This window comes from Periplaneta americana, chromosome 3, assembly GCF_040183065.1.
Source record: "Periplaneta americana isolate PAMFEO1 chromosome 3, P.americana_PAMFEO1_priV1, whole genome shotgun sequence".
Taxonomy (NCBI): Eukaryota; Metazoa; Arthropoda; class Insecta; order Blattodea; family Blattidae; genus Periplaneta; species Periplaneta americana.
Genome location: NC_091119.1, coordinates 208,907,987 through 208,926,577, shown reverse-complemented (window position 1 = coordinate 208,926,577; position 18,591 = coordinate 208,907,987). Strand labels below are relative to the sequence as shown.

The following is an 18,591-nucleotide window of genomic DNA, read 5'->3' as shown; positions in this document are numbered from 1 at the left end:
CTTTTGAATAGAATAAGGATCTTGAAGTAATAGAAGATAAGAGGAAGACAGATGACGAAGAAATTGAACATGGAAAAACTGAAACATAAAGAAGAAAGAAGCACATTTTCAAGAGAAAGCCGCTACACCTGATAATAGTAATGATTACTGGACTATGTAGAAGCTGTATACAGACAAGAGCAAGGGTACAGATAAGGTGTGAGTATACGAAACTTTCGGTCACAGGAAAAATGTTGGAAGAAAGGAGAAAATGAAAAAATATCAACACAGGAGAAGGTGCAAGAAACTACACGAAATTAAATAATGGACTGACAAGGCAAATTTAGACTGGAAGAAAGAGAAATGGAAAGAAATAGAGAATCTAGAGAGAAAAGGAAGATAGGCCTATGATTTAATAACCAGGAAGTAAAATGTTTGGACTTCACAAATAAGAACAGGAAATCCATCTGGTTGCTGGAAGACAAAATCGGAAATGAAATAACAGACAAACCAGGAATTCTGAACAGATGGACGAAATATGTAGAAGAGTTATATGAAAGAAGGAATCGTCCAGATGACTTGGCTGTAGAAGACGACGCAACCATATCAGACAACGAAAAAGGATTTTCTGTTTTAAGAGAAGAAGTTTAACTAGCGCTTATCAAAATGAAAAATGGAATCCTCGTTGATTAGCAAAATGCTTGAGTGGAGACAAGAAGGAAATTCTATCATTATGCAACAGAATGTATGAGAAAGGCAAATGGCTTGAAGATTTTATGGGGACAGTAATGCTTTCAATACTGAAGAAAAGTAATGCCAAGAAATGTAACAAGTTCAGGAATATCAGCCTGATATCGCACTCGATGAAGATTCTCCTGCGAATACTGAATCCACGTTTATATTCTAAGGAGGAAAAACTGTTGAAAGAAGAGCAGTTTGGCTTTAGGAAGGGAAAAGGTATGAGAGATGCAATTGGACTGCTGCAAACAATCTGCGAAAGATACCCAGAGAAAAATAAAGAAATTTATATAGTATTTGTGGAGCTAAAAAAGGCTTCGGAATATGTATTATATGACTTTCTCGTGTTAAATTCTATCTCTTCTGAAGAAAACCAATAACAGGCCGAAAGATGTAAACCAGGTATGATAGAATTTAACACGAGAAAGTCATATAATACATATTCCGAAGTGATACAGTGTTAAAAGTTGTGTAATCAAGATGTATAAAAAGGCTTTTGAGAGAGTGGATAAACTGATGGGGATCCTAAAGAACATTGATGTGGATTGGAAAAAGAGGAGGCTGTCCAGTAATCTTTATATGAAACAACTAGTCAAAGTCAGGATAGGAGAAGAAATGTCAGAAGGAAGTGAAATAGGGAGAGAAGTACGTCAAGAATGTTCTCTATCACCTACCCTGTTGAACATCTACTTGGAGGATTTAGTGAAGAACTGTTTTCAGAACATGAGATGGGTGATAGTAGGAGGAAGAAGAATAAAGTGCATAAGATTTGCTGCTGATATGGCGTTGTTAGCAGAAGAGGAGATGATACTAAGAGATATGCTACTGGAGCTAAATGACAGCTGTGAGCAGTATGGGATGAAGATAAGTGTAAACAAGACGAAGATCAAGATTATTGCAAGAAAAATAAAGAAGGTAAATGTGCGAATTCGAAACGAGGCAGTAGAACAAGTGGACAACTTCAAATACTGTACTTAGAGTGTACTGTAAGCAGTAACATGAGATGCTAGGAAGTAAAAAGGAGGATAGCTATGGCAAAGGAAGCTGTTAATAGAAAAAGGAGCATCTTCTGGGGACCTCTGGAAAAATGACGAAGGAAAAGACTAGTGAAGTGCTTTGTGTGGAGTGTGGCATTGTATGTGGCAGGAACATGGATATTAAGATGAAGTGAAGTGCATACTTTCGCGGAATAGACCCATAAATGTGGTGCAGCAAGTGTCTTTCCTGTTCCTGTGTGGTGACGGATCTTGAAACTAGTAATATGGCATGAGGGATTGGTGTAGGTTGTAAAATCAGATTTTGCCGTTTTCCAGAACACACATTCATGGCTCTTGTGACAATCAACGGACGCTTGGCAACAATGTCTGTGATGCTTCGTCTGAACCAGCCATCAAGCCCATCTCCCATTGCCACGCCCGTGGCCAGCCGTCCAGCCAGCGAAGAGAAGCCGGACCTGTACTGCGTCATGGCCAACATGAGCTCCGTCAAGTGCGCGGCCGGCTGCGCCAACCTCAACAACTCGCTGCTCGTGTGCGGTCAGTATGCTTGAGACATTGTTGTACATGTGCTACTTGTAGTGCAACAGCCATAGTCCATCAGGTTTTTGAAATGTCCTCGTGACTACTTCATTGTGCCGGACTTCTGTCAGAGCTCTTTTCAGATGAATTTTAATGCTATTATAAGACACTTTTCCTTCTCTGTCATCAGCTGTATAGTTTCTTTTTTGCCAATTTATCGGCATTTCCATTCCCACGAATTCGGCTGTTCTGGTATGCATTGCAGTAATGTACTAATTTCTTCTTCTAGAATGGGAGTTCATAATGAAACTATAGATGCGATGCTGCTTTAGAGTCAGAGAAGATTATTACATTTTGAAAGGTTTGAGTTGTGTAACAACCAGTCTGGTAGGTTTGTTGAAACGACTTGGTCATTATTGAATTACTTTTGGCTTTATTTACAAAATGAAGTTTAAAAGTGTCTGCTTTTGTTGGATCATTGGCGGTGATTATTCCATTATTATTTTGTGAATGGTGAATTATTCTTAGCTGTGGCATTTTCCTTTTCCAAATAATGGATGCTAGGGTATTGTGGTTTATTGCGTTAATAAATGTTTGCTAACTTTTTCTGCTGATGCTTCCGAGCTTGATCACTTTAAGTCCTCATTCCACTGACTTTTAGATGTGTACGTAATTGTACGAATAGATACTGTACTTGTCTCTCTGATATTTCGTGTGATTGTTATGGTTTATTTTGTGTTGTTAATGGTTCATAGTTTCTTTAAAAAATTGACCAATTTTGCAGTGTATTTTCCACATGTTTTTGGTGGCTGATTATTGGTGGGATTTTGGGAAGTGTTCACTCCAGAGGTCTTCCCCGTATTTCCACTGGATATTTGCATTGCTTACCATGAGAGAGCGTACAGTTTGAGCAAGACTGCTCGTTGTTCCAGTGCTCGCATATGGATATGTTAGAATTATTTGATTTTCCAGAATCCATTGATAAATTATGTTATATTCATCATCATAATGCCCAAAGCCTGTTCGGTCACAGTGAGTCATTCTGTGTCCACTTTTTTTTTTTTGGACAGCTCAAAGATTTCTTCCCATGAGGACGATATTGAAGCATGGTTTTTGGAAGTTCTTACAATTCATTCATTGGACATGGTTTTTCCATTGCAGCTGGTGCTTGGTTATAAATTGTGACATTGATTTTGGTAGCAATTGTTGCATAACTGGTATTTATCACTGAAAATCCCTAAGTAAAAAATATGTATATCATCCTAGAGGATAGAGACAATCTTAACACTGTGTCAGTTACATGTATGGCCTGGGGTTATATTATAATTTACGACATTGCTTGTAAGTAGGCTTCGTATTCCAGCTACCTAAAGACTGAAGTTAAAGACACATTGGGTATATAGTGCGCCGAACACAGGTGATGCAACGGATAAGGATATAAACAAACAGGTCGTCACTGCGTGTTCGTGGAGTACAAGCTACACTAGTAAACACATGCTTGAGCACTGATGTTCATTTTTGCAGTGAATAATAATGTGCATTCGTAAATTGATATGATTTTATATCGTAAGAAATTCTTTTAATGGCACATGACGTTATTGTGCATGATATAGTACAAGATATTCCTATTGTCTGATATTTTTTCATGTTTCATTAGGATACTGCATGTCGCTCATCACTCGAAACCTACTAATTTTCTATGTACTTCTGTAGAAATTCCCTAAAATGTAGATTAATTATTTAATTCATTAATTGGGATGTTGGACTGAACATCATGGTAGGCTACACAAATCCATGCTAAACATCGAGTTAATATCTTCATAATTTTCAGATTTTGATGGTGCTGGTTCTTTTGACTACGTTCAACACACTTTTTGTGCCTTTTGTTATTGCAGTGTCTTTCAGTGCACTATTTTTGTCACGTTTACGTTTATTTTACACAATTTGTATGTAATGTTGTCTATATTGACAGTGAAAATATTAGTGCAATATTACACGCTTGAGCGTCTTGCCTAAGGCATTTTACCTCTGCAATGAATCTTCAATCAGCCACAAAGATGGAGTTATTTAAATAATACGACTAGTAAGAGCAGTGACCGATAAGACTACTCACTTTGACTGCGTCCCGGTTTTGAGGAAGAGGGTGGTATTCCAGATTTGAACTTCTTGGTGCTGACATGTGCTCTGTGCCTTACTGTTGCTGCAGGTGGCTACGACCGTGCAGAGTGTCTGAAGTGTGTGGAGTTGTACAACCCAGAAACCAACCTGTGGGACACACTGGCTTCCATGAGGGAGGCCCGCGGTCGTTTCGACATCGCTGTAGTTAAAGGAAAAGTGTACGCCATAGGTGGCAGCAACGGCTCCACGGAGCTGGCCACTGTGGAGATGTATAATCCAGTGGAAAAGAAGTGGCGGCAGATAACGCCCTTGCCTCTGGCGAGGTGCAACATAGGCAAGTAAACTGCACTGTGCCGTCTGCTTCTGTAGTGCCAAGGGTAGCTCAGGAAACCAGACTGTTCTTATTACTGAGGTTATATACATCATATAAAATATTGCCACATTTTGAGCTCACTGTAGCTCTTCTTGTACATGACTCCGGTTTCTTGGGTTTCCTTGGCTTGTGTAACAGTTGAACAGAGTTCTTTGAGTTGTGTTCCTTGTATGAAGACTCTGCAGATTCTTTCGTCGCCTGCCCCTTGTGCTTGGAATTCAGAAATAACCTTGAGGAACTTTATGAAATGGACCTCTCTCGTAATTTCCTGTACAGACTATCAAGGTGGTTCAATAATGAACGTAAGTTTTTCATTATACATGGCCTGATGTTGTTTGTTGTTGTGTGGTTACAGAATTGCATTTTGAAATTCTCTTTCGACACATTTTTCAATATAACATTGGTACATTGGTGTCGAATTACAGTGAGCGTAAATTTAAGAATTCAAATCTCATTAGTGTCAAAGTAATAGTGCGCCATTTTGCTAATAATCTCAACAAAGCAGTTGGCCTTCCCGACCTGTCTTTTGCTGCTGCTAATAATTGAAAATACGTTTATTGCGTCTTTCCAGATCTCATATTAAATAGTTGTACACACACACGGCATACCGTAATTTAAGAAGTGAATATAAAGCCATCATACTGCTTTAACAAGTGCATACATCATGTTGTACTCTACTAAAAGTGCAGATCCAAAGACAATATTGTCAGATTTGAGGAGCAGATGTCCAAAGCTTTCCAACTTGTACTCGAATGAGCTAGTTTCAAACAGCTGTTGCCTCCACACTGAACATAGGCTTTCTCCTTCATTTCTGCAGTTGACTCCAGTGTCTTGCTCTGTATGTGTTCCTTTCTTTTCTCGGACACCAAGATGAAGTTGCTCAGAAATGTGCATTATGATTTAAAAACAGGAAATTATGAATTGAAGATGCATTTCGTGGTCACAGTTATTTCTGCCTTCCAAGTTCTCCAGTGGGGCACATCAGAAGAGGAGGTCCCATATTTCAGGAGCATTTTCCACCAGTAGTGTAGTTTAATACAGGAGCGTGCTTGTGTCAGTTCTGTTCCCAGATTGTGTCGGCTCAGAGAGAGAATCAATCGTAGTAGATAGACTGTCAGGTAAGGCCGGCAAAGCCTTCAGCACTAAGTTGTATGATTATGGTTTAGCTTTTGATTCTGGTGTTTTAATGTAGAGAAAATTTGACTTTCAGCAATCCACATGAAATAGAGTTTGAATAAAACATTTGTTTGTTTCCCATTTGCTTTTCAGCATCTGTTGTGTGTCGGGGTGTCGGTTGAGAGGTGACCAGTGAAGAACAGAGTCTTGAAACTAATGTAGCAGTTATAATGTGTTGGTGCAGCCCCCAAACAGCCCAAACCACCAAGTTCACTCGTCATGTAAGCTGTAGCAACGTTCTTGAGTTAAAGTTTTATTTTTTCAGTCAGACCATGGTCATCTTTCCCACGATTATGTGAAATACATTTTTCCAGAACGATGTTTATTACAGGCTCTTCTTCCACAGGCTTAACAGCACTAACATTAAAGCCGGATAAAAAGTTGGCTAGGGTGGGATGAGTGTAGAGTCACAGGGTGTAGCATTCCTTCTCTTCCTGTCACCTGCTGAGTTTGTGATTGCAGTAGTCTGTTAGTGTTGGAAAAGTGTATTCTGTTGGGAGAGCCATGGTCCTGAGCTTGGAGAACTTGCTTGTTTCGGGTCTTGGACCAAGACATTGTGAACTGATATGTTGTGCCCCTCCAACGTGTAATTAGAGTCCTGGCGATCATTGGTGAGTATTCAGGTTGTATGATTCCTCTTAGTTGTAAGTGTAGCTTGCAGGGAAATGCTCCTGAATCAGGTGCTTTGTTTTGTCAGTTGCATTGCAACAGCAATTGAAGATGAGTTGTAAGTAGATAGAATGAATGATTACATTTTAGTTAACTGTAAGAAGTAAGCAAGTGGCATTTCATTCCCATTCCAGAAATTACTATGAAATGCTGTCCTGAATGTAGCAACACATATAAAGATATTTGCTGTGTCTCTTGACAGGAGTGTGTGACCTGAATAACTTGATCTACTGTATTGGCGGGTGGAACGGCCAAGTTGGCATCAAGCAGTGTGATGTGTTGGACCCCGAAACGGGGAAGTGGACCTCCATTGCATCTCTGCAGACTGGTGAGTAGAAACGAGTCAAAAGGAAATAGTTGGTTGCTTACCTTCTGACTAAAAATGCCCACATTTCACGTAAATACTGAATAGAAACTAAACTCAGTTGAATAACTTTGATGTATGTAGACAAACAGATATCATGCAAGAAACCTCCTTTTCGAGTCTGAAAATACCTCTGTGTGTGTGTGCGTGCGTGCGTGTTTTTTTTTTTATTTTTATTTATTTTTTAAGACCGGACTGACGAGATAAATAAGGTTGTATCTTGTTCACTAGAAGCCCTTCGCCTATCTGTACACAACTCCATACACTTCATCTGCAAGTCTGCTGTTTTCATTTTCACCTTCTCCTCGACTCACACTGGTTGAAGCTAAGCTCTGGTATTTGTCAAGTACTGCATGCATTATCTTAGTGGATAAACCATTTGCCATTCTTCTACAGATTTAGCCTAACCTTTCTCACTTCACGAAGTTTTGTATTTCTAGTATTTATAATTCACAGTTCGTCCTTATCATCACCTCTAATGTCTAACTTGCTCATGCACGATTTTTTTCATCATTAATCAACTGTGAATCTTTCAGTAGGCCTACATTGTTTGTCCTTGTAATTTCTGGATCATGTTAGATAGAAATATAAATTTCTTCACATGTTCGAGGAAACGTGAGTAGTGTTGACTTCGTTTTATGATGTTGGAGCAAATGGTTTCACTGTTTTTTTTTTCGTTTGTGCCTGAGGATTTTAGGAATCATTTTTACACCAGTCTTCAAGTTTAAAGGATCACGTAAAGTTTAACGTACCTTGTCTTTACCCTTGTTAACAATACCTGCTACTGTTGGCCACTGCACACGGTTCCAGTGTAATGGAGCGATCTGAATGCCGCTGTTTTCAATTTCTTAACCTTCTGCAACTGTGGAAAACTGATTGATATGCAACATTTTTCAGTTGTTTGATATTTAAGCTTCGCATGAGGCTGTCTGACTGGACCACAGTTGTTCCTTAATTGTGTTCCACAGGACGCTACCAGGCGGGCGTGTGCTCCATGGACGGGCTGGTGTTCGCAGCGGGTGGCTGTGATGCCTGGAACTGCCTCAGCTCTGTCGAAGTCTATGATCCGCAGACAGATGTGTGGACATATGCCAAAGGGATGATCACTGCAAGGAGAGGCTGTGGACTGGCCGTTTTCAAAGGTTGGTGCGACCTGCAGGATGAATTGGGTCCTGTCTCCTGCTTGTTTAGGACAGCAAGACCAGTAGTTAACACTTAACTGTACATAGGAGAGCATGGGGCCTGGCAGTCAGTCTGCCATGGCTTGTCAATCCAGAATTAAGACCACTGTGGGGATGCTTTGCCTTGTTAGAAAATTATGGATGCCTTTGACTCCTCTGCCTGGGAAAGGAAAGAAAGGAAAAACTGAACCAAATAATTATCTTCGAGTACAGTATAACAAAGGTGCAAGTGGTAACACTCACGAGGAAGCACATTATGTTCCTCATATGCCTTTTGCAGCATTGGAGGTCCTGGTGAAGGTTTTCCACTTCCTTCTATTTAGTGCCAACCACTTAGGCTCCGTTCTAATCTTCGATGACTTTCTCCCAAGCTCTTTGTGTAATCTTCAGAAGTAATCCTTTGATGTCTTTGTGTTCATAATCCCATAAATGTTTTAACTCACACGGTCATATATTGGACACAAAGCTATTTTACTAGAACAGAGTCAGTTTGTTAATACTAGAATAGGAATGCTTTTCGCCCTGTCCCTAACTGACGAAGTTTTGTTTGTGCGCAACTTCCTCTCTTTGTGGTATCTGCAACAGTACATCTCAGCTTGTCTGGTATTCTGTTTGCATTTCAGTTAAATTTATTCACGTATTGCAGTGGTTAATGTGTTACAGTCGAGTCATGTCGGAATGGAAGTTGTTTTTTCGATAAATAAAAAAATTGAAATAATTAAAAAATCTGAAAATGGCCAAATTATGAAATCGTTGATTAATTATTAATATAATGCAGGAGACCAGACTGCTAGGGCATTCGATAAGTACTAGCAACGCCTTGAGCATTGAAATCTTGCAGCATGTAATACAGCAGCGATTATTTCATAAATATGCATTATTGAGAATCGAAGTAACCATATTTTGTAAATACGGTGACTGCTTATGATTTGCAGCCCTAACAAATGTTCAGTAGGTGCTCCATAAAAATCCAAATTGCAAAAGGAAAGAAATGCAACTCAGTGCTTTAGAGTATTAAAAGAATGTTACGCAAGAGAAGTCCTTCGACAATGAACTATTGCAAGATGGGTGGAAGTGAGGCATTCACTTTCAATCAAGGGCTTCAGATCAGTCAGTGAGGCAGACATCCAGAAATGATGCTGCAGATGGAGTCCGCCATCTCCCAAGAATTTGGAAACATTGTTGACATGGTAGGGGACCATATTTGAAATACTGTATGTAATGCCAAAAGTAACCAAAATAAATTCAGTGTGAAACAGTAACTATGTTGCCATTACTTTTCGAATGCCCTGATATATGCAACATAATTAAGAACAAACAAAAGCTCGTGAATTTGCTGGGACATCCGACAGAGCAAGTGGCAAAGCAATGAAAACCTCCAGCACAATTCTTTGCTGTCATATTTCAAGCAGCAATTAGATAAGTTCCAGCTATTTCTGATAAGCTATATTGGTAATTTGAAGAGACTAAGAGGAAGGCGGAAGATTGGAGAATGCTGGATTTGCAGTGAAAGACCTGCACTTGGGCAGAAAGGTATGAATGAATTAGTGTACATAGTGGTTTAAGAGGAATTTTTGTTATCTGGGATTATTATTTTTTTTTTCCATTGAATCTGGATAACTATACTGAGTATTAATAATTATGTATTATAATTTCTTATCTCAGCTACAATACTAAAGTAATAAAAAAATGAAATAAAGAAAATGGAAAACTGTTAAGCCTCACTTCGTTATAATTTAATGAAAAAGGTTCACTTGTATTTCATGAAATCTGGATTGGTAATGCAGTGATGTGAATAAAATACCAAATTTTAGGTTTCTACTGTTGCTGGTGGGAGGAGGTGGGAATTGAACTATTCAAAGTTGTTAAATTTTGCAAATCTAGTCTTTCAGGTAAAGCTCTCTGTAAAGCAGATTTGAATAATTTCAAGGGAAAAATTGTTCCGGGGCCGGGTATCGATCCCGGGACCTCTGGTTGAACGTACCAGCGCTCTTACCAACTGAGCTACCTGGGAACTCCACCCAACACCGTCTCAACTTTTCCCTTTATATCCACACAACTCGCGTGGGCTGACGAAACGCCAGAGACCCACATCGAGTGCACACAATCTCTGTGTGACTTGGAATTGTGGTTTTCTGTCAATGTACACAGTGACGTATATATTATGCAAATCTAGTCTTTCAGGTAAACCTCCCTGTAAAGCAGATTTGAATAATTTCAAGGGAAAAATTGTTCCGGGGCCAGGTATCGATCTCGGGACCTCTGGTTGAACGTACCAGCGCTCTTACCAACTGAGCTACCTGGGAACTCCACCCAACACCGTCTCAAAAACAAAAACAATAGCCAATAAAGGACTTTGGTATGTCAGCCACCTTGCTGCTCGTAAGCGTGCTGGGGGGTTAGTGCTAGTTAATCCTCGTAGGTTTTCTTTGTGTTGTCATATCATATTTCTAACTGTAGGAAAGCTGTATGCCGTTGGTGGGTCAGATGGCACACATTCTCTGTGCTCTACTGAGATATACGACCCACAGGAGAAGACGTGGACGCCGGGGCCTAACATGACGACAGCACGGGCCAATGTGGGGGTTGCAGTTATCGGAAGCAGACTGTATGCCGTTGGAGGATTCTCAGGTACAGGGTATTCCATACTGCATACACATTTTCACTCCATAACGTGGATTATTAGTCATTATAAAACAGAAAGTGAGTCGTTAAGGCAAACTTAAAAGTTGGTTGGATGATTGGTTTTCAGGAAAGACCTTCCTGAACAGCATCGAGTATTTGGATGAAAAGACAGATGAATGGACTACATTCGTTCCCAAGGTGATAGCAGATGGCAGCAGCGGCATTGTGCTGGAATCAGTAGATCTGCAGAACGGAGGTGAAGGGCGCGAGGGCAGCAGCTCTCGTAGGTCCACGAGTTCAGGTGAAGGCTCTGCCCCTCCACGAAGAAAGAGAAGTCAGCATAGTAGTGAAGTGCCCCAGGCCAGTTAACATGGAACAATGAGGCAACAGGTTTCTGTCCAAAATATGTATTTTGTTAGGTCAGTAGTAGTTATTGTCTGCAATGTCGAATTGTAAGATCTGTTAGTTTGGTGTGCTGTAGTGTGATCATTGCATTTACATTCCTACATAAATCATCTTCATGAAACAAAAATACCTCTTTGGAAGGAACCTGGTGTGTGAGTGAGTGAGTGAGTGAGTGAGTGAGTGGTTGTCCAGTTGATGTTTTCAAACATTCTTTCATTCAGTCTGGGCCGTATTGGCTGTATTTTAAGGACCAAGTGTGAACTGACGTGGATATTAGCAAGCCCGGATGCCGTTAATTGAAGAGATGGCTTTGAAATTGAAGTCATTGACATAAAATGCCTTGGTCTCCTCCTTATGTCCAGGTATTTGGATTTTCTCAGGTTTTTTGCCATGGTTTTGATTACATTTATAAAATCTTTCTTTATCACAACTGCCCCAGACCTTCGTAAACAATCAACTGATATTTGCAAGTAATCATATTTCTGGCTTTGACAGGGTACCAAACAGTCTCCAACAACTAATTTTGTACAGCAAATTTTTTTCCTTCTATTTCGAATAATGCGTGGAGAAAGCATAAATGAATTTTTTCCATTCGGAAAAGTTGTAATTCCATTTATTTATATATTAACAAAATTTTCTATTGTGCATTTTAATCTCTAGACAAAGTCGGCAAGTAGTGCTGGGATGTGCATGCCAACTTTTTATACTGAATTTACAAGTTTGATATTTATACAGTATGTTACCCGGCTGCTCTCATTGAAGTCTTGCCTTACGTCCATCTTGTACAAGTTGAGGTGCTGGCAGTCTTTTATAATGGATACATGAAGACTTTGAGAAACCGATATTTGATATCAAGTTTGAAAACCAGAATTTTAAATGATATCATGACTTCATTTCCAAATTGTGTGAGGCCTATGTTTGTATTATTCAAGTAGTATCGAAAACATGACGTAGTGGCCGAATTTTTCCTTAAGTTGACAGTATTTGACCGAGCAGTACATATCACAATGTCAGGAGCCAGTGGAAGCAGTTCAATCTCTATAGTTGCGTGCAGTTCTCGTTTTATTTCGGCAAGGCCTCCTGTGTGCGAGTTAAAGCAGTCTGAATTTTTATGGGTTGTCAATTGTTACAGTAATGTCTCATCCATTCACAATGTAAAGATGAACTTGGTGACGGTGAGCTGCACACTCTACCAGCTTTCACCAAAGATGTCAGGCTTCATTGAAATATAAACCTCATTCGAAAAGTAAACAGAAAATAAAGGGCTTGTGAATTTCAAGTATTTTAGGATCCTTTTGTTTTTAAATTCATGAAGTGGCCAGTGACAAGACACAAAGGAGTTTCATTTGACGGAATCAGAGAGAGAAGTCTGTACATGCAGTGAGAAACTGCAACTCTTTGTGACGTCAAATGAAAGCTCATCATGTCTGCATTTGCATTGTGAATGTTGAAGTGCTCGTGAGTTGGGACCTGCACTTACAGAACTGTTAGAGAGCTTATACCTACCTGCTTTTAAGTATTGTAAGTGCATTTAGTTTGTATTTCAGTGTTTGCATTATATTGGAATTAATATGAAAATGAATTATTTCTGTTTGATGTATTTGAACATTAAGGGATGAAGCAGGACGGGTCCATAACAGAATGATGTATTTTTATATTTATGTATGTAACAGCTGCCGCAGTAGCAATTGATCTTCTCAGCTAGAGATTGTGCAGAAAGTTGATTCATTTTGAAGCATATTGTAATCACTTAAAGGATATAAAATGGTGGCGTCTGCCTGTAGCTCTGTGTTGTCTGTTCAAAGCAATCCTCAACCTTTCATCCTTCATTGCTGCGCGAAATATGTCTTAGCTCTCTTTATCAGCCAACAATCCAAATGCAATTACCGTACTATTTGTCCATAATTGAGGGCTTTGCCGGAAGAAAGGCGGATAGACCTATATGCCCTTCTTCGCGAAAACGGTTTAAAGTGTAGTGAATAATTATAGTAGCGAAATTTTGTTTTGATTGTACTGTACGTATCTGCAGGACAGGGCTGCGTGTGTGTATAACATTTTATTCAGGTGCGTTTTAAAATCTTAGATTGCATGTATCTGAATTCGCCAAATTGACGTATACGCCCTTTTTCCGGCAAATCCCTCAATTATCAGTAGTGTAGAAATAGAAAGCAACAGTGGCAAGACAGGAGCATGACATGTAGAGATGGAGGAGGAGTTTACTACAATAATGTCGTCATCAGATTATATAATAGTAATGGTGGTAGATTTCGGACAATGGTTACTTGATGTGATATAGGCAAATCAGGTTTATGGCAAAAATTGTCCAGTGTCCGGAGAAATATCGCCTTAAATACCGAAGTGACATGTTTTAAGTCCAAAATGCTCAATCGTTGAAATGTCCGAACAGCAGCAGCTGTTACATTATGCGAATGAATAACTGCCAACATGAATGTGGACGGTGGCGTGCTGCCTTAGGGTTGGCTTTAGAAGCATATTATTTATTATGGTCGTTAAATCATTCTAGCAGATTTCGACGAGCACGAAACAATAAAGAAATAACATTTTAAAGAAATCATATCTTGTTTACAGGAAAACTCTATTCTTTCCTCTTACTTGAGAACGTAATTGCAAAATGTTGGAGAATTTTAAGTTCTTGTAGCTTCTTCTTTATTGACATCAAGGCTGGTTGTTCAACCTTCCCACCAATGCTAATGTGCTGGGTATGAACAAAACAAATGCTGTGTGCAGCCTCTTAAATTTTAGATGCATAGCTGGTCTATGAGGTTATTTACCACGAATAATTTTTTCATACTGTATTGATTTATATTAAAATATTCTCACCCTCTTTTTTATGTTTGAATTTCACGTCCGTGAGCTCTGCCATAGGCTTTTCCACAGTTACAATTTCACTTTTTCACTGAAAGATCGCAATCGGTTTTTTTTTTTTTTTCTCCAGGATTTCCTCTATTATGCACTTATTTTAAGTCATTATATGACACACTTCAATTTACACTTTCGCATCAACCATGAAACACTATTCACTTCTCTTTTTGTGTATCAATACTCTTGGAATCACCGCCAAAAATGCACCTGCTTAGCGCCTACTAGATCGACATAACAAACCAAAGAGAGCTAGCACGCCAACGAGACAAGAGAAAGCTCTTTGTGGGGCCAGGATACCGCGCACAGAGAACTGGCTGGCTGCGTAATGAGACAGCATGAAGTTGGACTAGATTTGAAAGAAAAGGTAATTTAAGTAAAACCAGTAATACCTTTAAATGTGAGCTGTCTGGAAACCCACCGTAAGTTGGCAGACATAATTTTTCAGTAGAGCAAAATAAAGCAAATCAGGACAAAAAAATAGATTTCGAGATCTTGATGCCATCTGTTAGGTTACTTCATAAACTACATATACTGTAAAATACAGCACCAAGGTTGTCAATGATGTCAAAACATGTTACAGTAAAAGCCCTCGTATCCGGCACCCAAATAACCGCACTTTTGGCTAGGCCAAAACAAAATTGTCGTAAGGTTACGAAAACTTTTAGTATTTTTTATGCTATTATGTATTACTGTATTATAATAATTATGAACTGATAAATGTACATCACCATATTCAGTACTAAAAATAAACATTGTCCGTATTTCAAAACTTTATTTTTTTTTAATTATCTATATGAAAATTGCTAAATTTCAACATGTAAAAAAGTTTGTGCAGTACAGTGTCTTTACATAACCTATGAATGTATTTTTCCAATTATCCAGCACTGGCTTTGTCCCACAGTTGCCGGATACGAGGAATTCTACTGTATATTGGTGTCCAATTTTGTAAGTTCAACTTTAAATGCAGTTTACCCAAAATTCCTATCTTAAAAGTAAAGTTTTCAGAATTCAATAAAAAGAAATGTAATTTTTGTCCTAGAAACATGATTTTTTTTTTAATGTTCAGCATTTTATCCTCTTTCCAATACAGTAAAAAAAAAAAAAAAAAAAAAACCCAGAAAATTATATTTGCTGACATAAGGCAGGGTTTCACAGGCAGCCTCACAAATACAATTTATTGTTAGTATTAAAATAGCCAGGGCAGGCTAGCCTGCACCATTGGTCAAATGCCTGGTACATTGGCTTTCCACCCAAATAATCCGGGTTCGAATCCTAGTGGGGTTTGTGGTGAACAAAAATTATGTACACCTCCCAATGTGCACCAAAAACAACATCCAGCTGCAAAGAGTCTACAGTTGCAGCATGTTCCTTCTAGAGGGGGACACTGGTTGAATGATGTAAGTCAAGGTGAGAGCAGAAGAATATGAATGTTCGGAGTCTGGTTCACTTTGAGGGTTTATAGAAATTTCAGGTGGTATTATTACTACCACATAAAATATATAGTCAGTTCCTGTCATGTAGGAATGTAAGTAGACTAGTATAAGCTTAATGTGGTGTATACTCACCCCGTCTACACTTGACATATATCTACATAAATGGGATTTTAAGACAGCAACCAACTTCTCGCAAGTGGAAATATGGTGCAGGACCAAAACCCAACATTTTGAAGTACAAATATGTCTGTTTTGAAATAATAATTTTCAACTTCGACAGAGGTAAGTGTACGGAGTTCTTGTGAAGCAAGTGCCTTTGCACTCATGAAAACAAGTCGTAGTCATCATCATCATCAGCACGGTGCTGTCTCCAACCTTCAGCATGCATAACTGAGATTGATTCTCTATCACTTCTTACAGATTGAGTTTCGTTTATGTCAATGAAATGTAATTATTTTTCTTCAAAGGCCCGAACTATTTTGATGATTATGTTGTTGTTTTCTAATGCCAGGTGTTTGACAATAAAGTCATTTGACCTCATGCACTCCAATATATTTTTCAGAGATATCATGGTCAGCCACTGAGGTGTTCCGAATCCATTTCTTGGTTTGAGTTGCACAATGGGCATTAAGGGGACTGATATATTCCAATTCTGTGGCAGGTGTTTGGCCAAACAGTCGGGCTTAAAGCCTGGTTCAGGGTGCTACTTTCTGTGATGGATTCCATGATGGCTGCCTTGCGTGCTCACTTGCTCGCTCCCGTGTTGGCTACGGTGATAGTATACCTTATTTTATTTCAAGGAGTGCAGTTCGATGGCTCCTTTGAACACCCACTTACAGATTTATGACTTCCTACACAAACACCTCTGACAATTCCATCCCGTCCCCTCGTCCCAACATTGCACAGTTGCCACAATCCTGGTGACCATCGAAGTCAGACTGACGGGCTTCTTGGAATTCGGAAAAGATGCGACAACTCTGCCTCCACGTGGATTTGAGGGGAGCCTGTCAATTCTTCTGAACGAGGGTTGTGATTGGTTAATAAGAGGACAAGACAAGATTTCCGTCACAGTAAGGAAGACATTTATTTATGACAACCAATTAGTAGGGGGCAGTAGAAGATCTGTCGGCAAAGTCCTTTCTATGAGACTGCACTCCATGAAATAAAATAAGGTATAGTTCACACGGAGTTGGCTCTTTTCACAGTTCAAATTGGAAAAATCATCTGCTGTTTCATCTGTTGCCAACACTCATGGTCAAAAAGAAACTAAGCCGTGAGTGGAAAACAACTAAAGTCCTACATTAACAGTAGTAAATGTCGTAATAAAGTAATTAATCCATAAGTGCAAATCAGCTAAAGTCCGATATTTAATTCTTGTTTCTTATAAACTAAAAAATTTAGAAAAAAAAAACAGGTTTAGTTGGAAAACAACGAATATGGCGACATGGTTTCAGTGGTGATATTATATGATCATCTTTGGATCCAGCCTGCAAACCATCACGAAAAATAGCAAGGAACCTACCCTCGAAATCCAGCAAGCTAGCCATCCACGGAGCCACCAGAGCGCATTACTTCCGGCAAGTGAGCACGCAGGCCAGCGAATAGGGATTATATAGAATGTACATACTCAGCCTCCTATAAAATTGAGTACCGGGTCTTTCCCGGGGGTAAAAGGCGGTCAGAGCGTGGTGCCGACCACACCACCTCATTCTAGTGCCGAGGTCATGGAAAGCATGGAGCTCTACCTCCATGCCCCCCAAGTGCCTTCATGGCATGTTACATTGAGCGAATTTTCCTGTGTTTTGTTTCTCTGTGCGCCGGCGTTTAGTTCCACTTTCAAGCGCTAGAGGTTAGTGTAATCGAGCACACGCTAAAGCCTGGTTCAGACGGTGCAAGTTTCTGTGATGGATTCCAAGGTGGCTACGCTGATGGCTGCCCTGCGTGGTCACTTGCTGGCTCCCGTGTTGGCTACGGTGACTGTAGTTGTTCACACGGAGCTGGCTCTTTTCACAGTTCAAATTGGAAAATCATCTGCTGCTTTATCTGTTGCCAACACTCATGGTCAAAAAGAAACTAAACCGTGAGTGAAAAACAACTAAAGTCTTACATTAACAGTAGTAAATGTCGTAATAAAGTGATTAAGCCATAAGTGCAAAACAGCTAAAGTCCGATATAGTTGTTGTTTCTTAGAAACTAAAGAATATAAAAAATAAAAACAGGTTTAGTTGGAAAACAACGAACATGGCGACATGGTTTCAGAGGTGATATTATATGATCATCTTTGGTTTCCAGCCTGCAAACCATCACGAAAAATAGCAAGCTAGCCATCCACGGAGCCACCAGAGCGGATTACTTCCGGCGAGTGACCACGCAGGCGACCCATCCGCGGAGCCACCTTGGAATCCACCACAGAAACACGCACCGTCTGAACCGGGCTTAATTGAGAATAGAGTTGAGACACAGGATCCAAACACCGTCTACCTTATTGCATAATCCAGTACTGCTTTTCTTCAAATAAATTCAAGTTAACAGCTTTTCCTTATTTCTCAGTGACAAACTAGTTGCAATAATATCAAATTATAAAATAATATAATACATTATAAAATTAAACCCGGTTCAGACGGTGCGTGGTTCTGTGGTGGATTCCAAGGTGGCTGCGCGGATGGGTCGCCTGCGTGCTCACTGGCTGGCTCCCGTGTTGCCTACGGTGATGGTAGATGTTCACACGGAGCTGGCTCTTTTCACAGTTCAAATTGGAAAATCACCTGCTGCTTCACATGTTGCCAACACTCATGGTCAGAAAGAAACTAAGCCGTGAGTGGAAAACAACTAAAGTCCTACATTAACAGTAGTAAATGTCGTAATAAAGTAATTAAGCCATAAGTGCAAAACAGCTGAAGTCCGATATTCAATCGTTTTTTCTTAGAATCTAAAGAAAATAGAAAAAACAGGTTTAGTTGGAAAACAACGAACATGGCGACATAATTTCAGTGGTGATATTATATGATCATCTTTGGTTTCCAGCCTGCAAACCATCACGAAAAATAGCAAGGAACCTACCCTCGAAATCCAGCAAGCTAGCCATCCACGGAGCCACCAGAGCGCATTACTTCCGGTGAGTGACCACCGT

General features: G+C 39.6%; 1 protein-coding gene across 5 annotated transcripts in view; it reads left to right on the top strand.

Moving 5' to 3' along the window:
- The window catches only part of LOC138697000 (influenza virus NS1A-binding protein homolog A-like), a 119,826-nt gene extending 106,898 nt beyond the window's left edge, over positions 1-12,928 (top strand). For all 5 annotated transcript variants that reach the window (XM_069822585.1, XM_069822583.1, XM_069822587.1 and 2 more), the window contains 6 exons: positions 2,031-2,252; positions 4,441-4,686; positions 6,773-6,898; positions 7,903-8,076; positions 10,576-10,746; positions 10,868-12,928. In XM_069822585.1, the coding sequence (XP_069678686.1) occupies positions 2,031-2,252; positions 4,441-4,686; positions 6,773-6,898; positions 7,903-8,076; positions 10,576-10,746; positions 10,868-11,109 (1,181 nt within the window). In that variant the 3' untranslated portion in view covers positions 11,110-12,928. The remainder of the gene's footprint in view (positions 1-2,030; positions 2,253-4,440; positions 4,687-6,772; positions 6,899-7,902; positions 8,077-10,575; positions 10,747-10,867) is intronic.
- Positions 12,929-18,591: the final 5,663 nt, after the last annotated feature.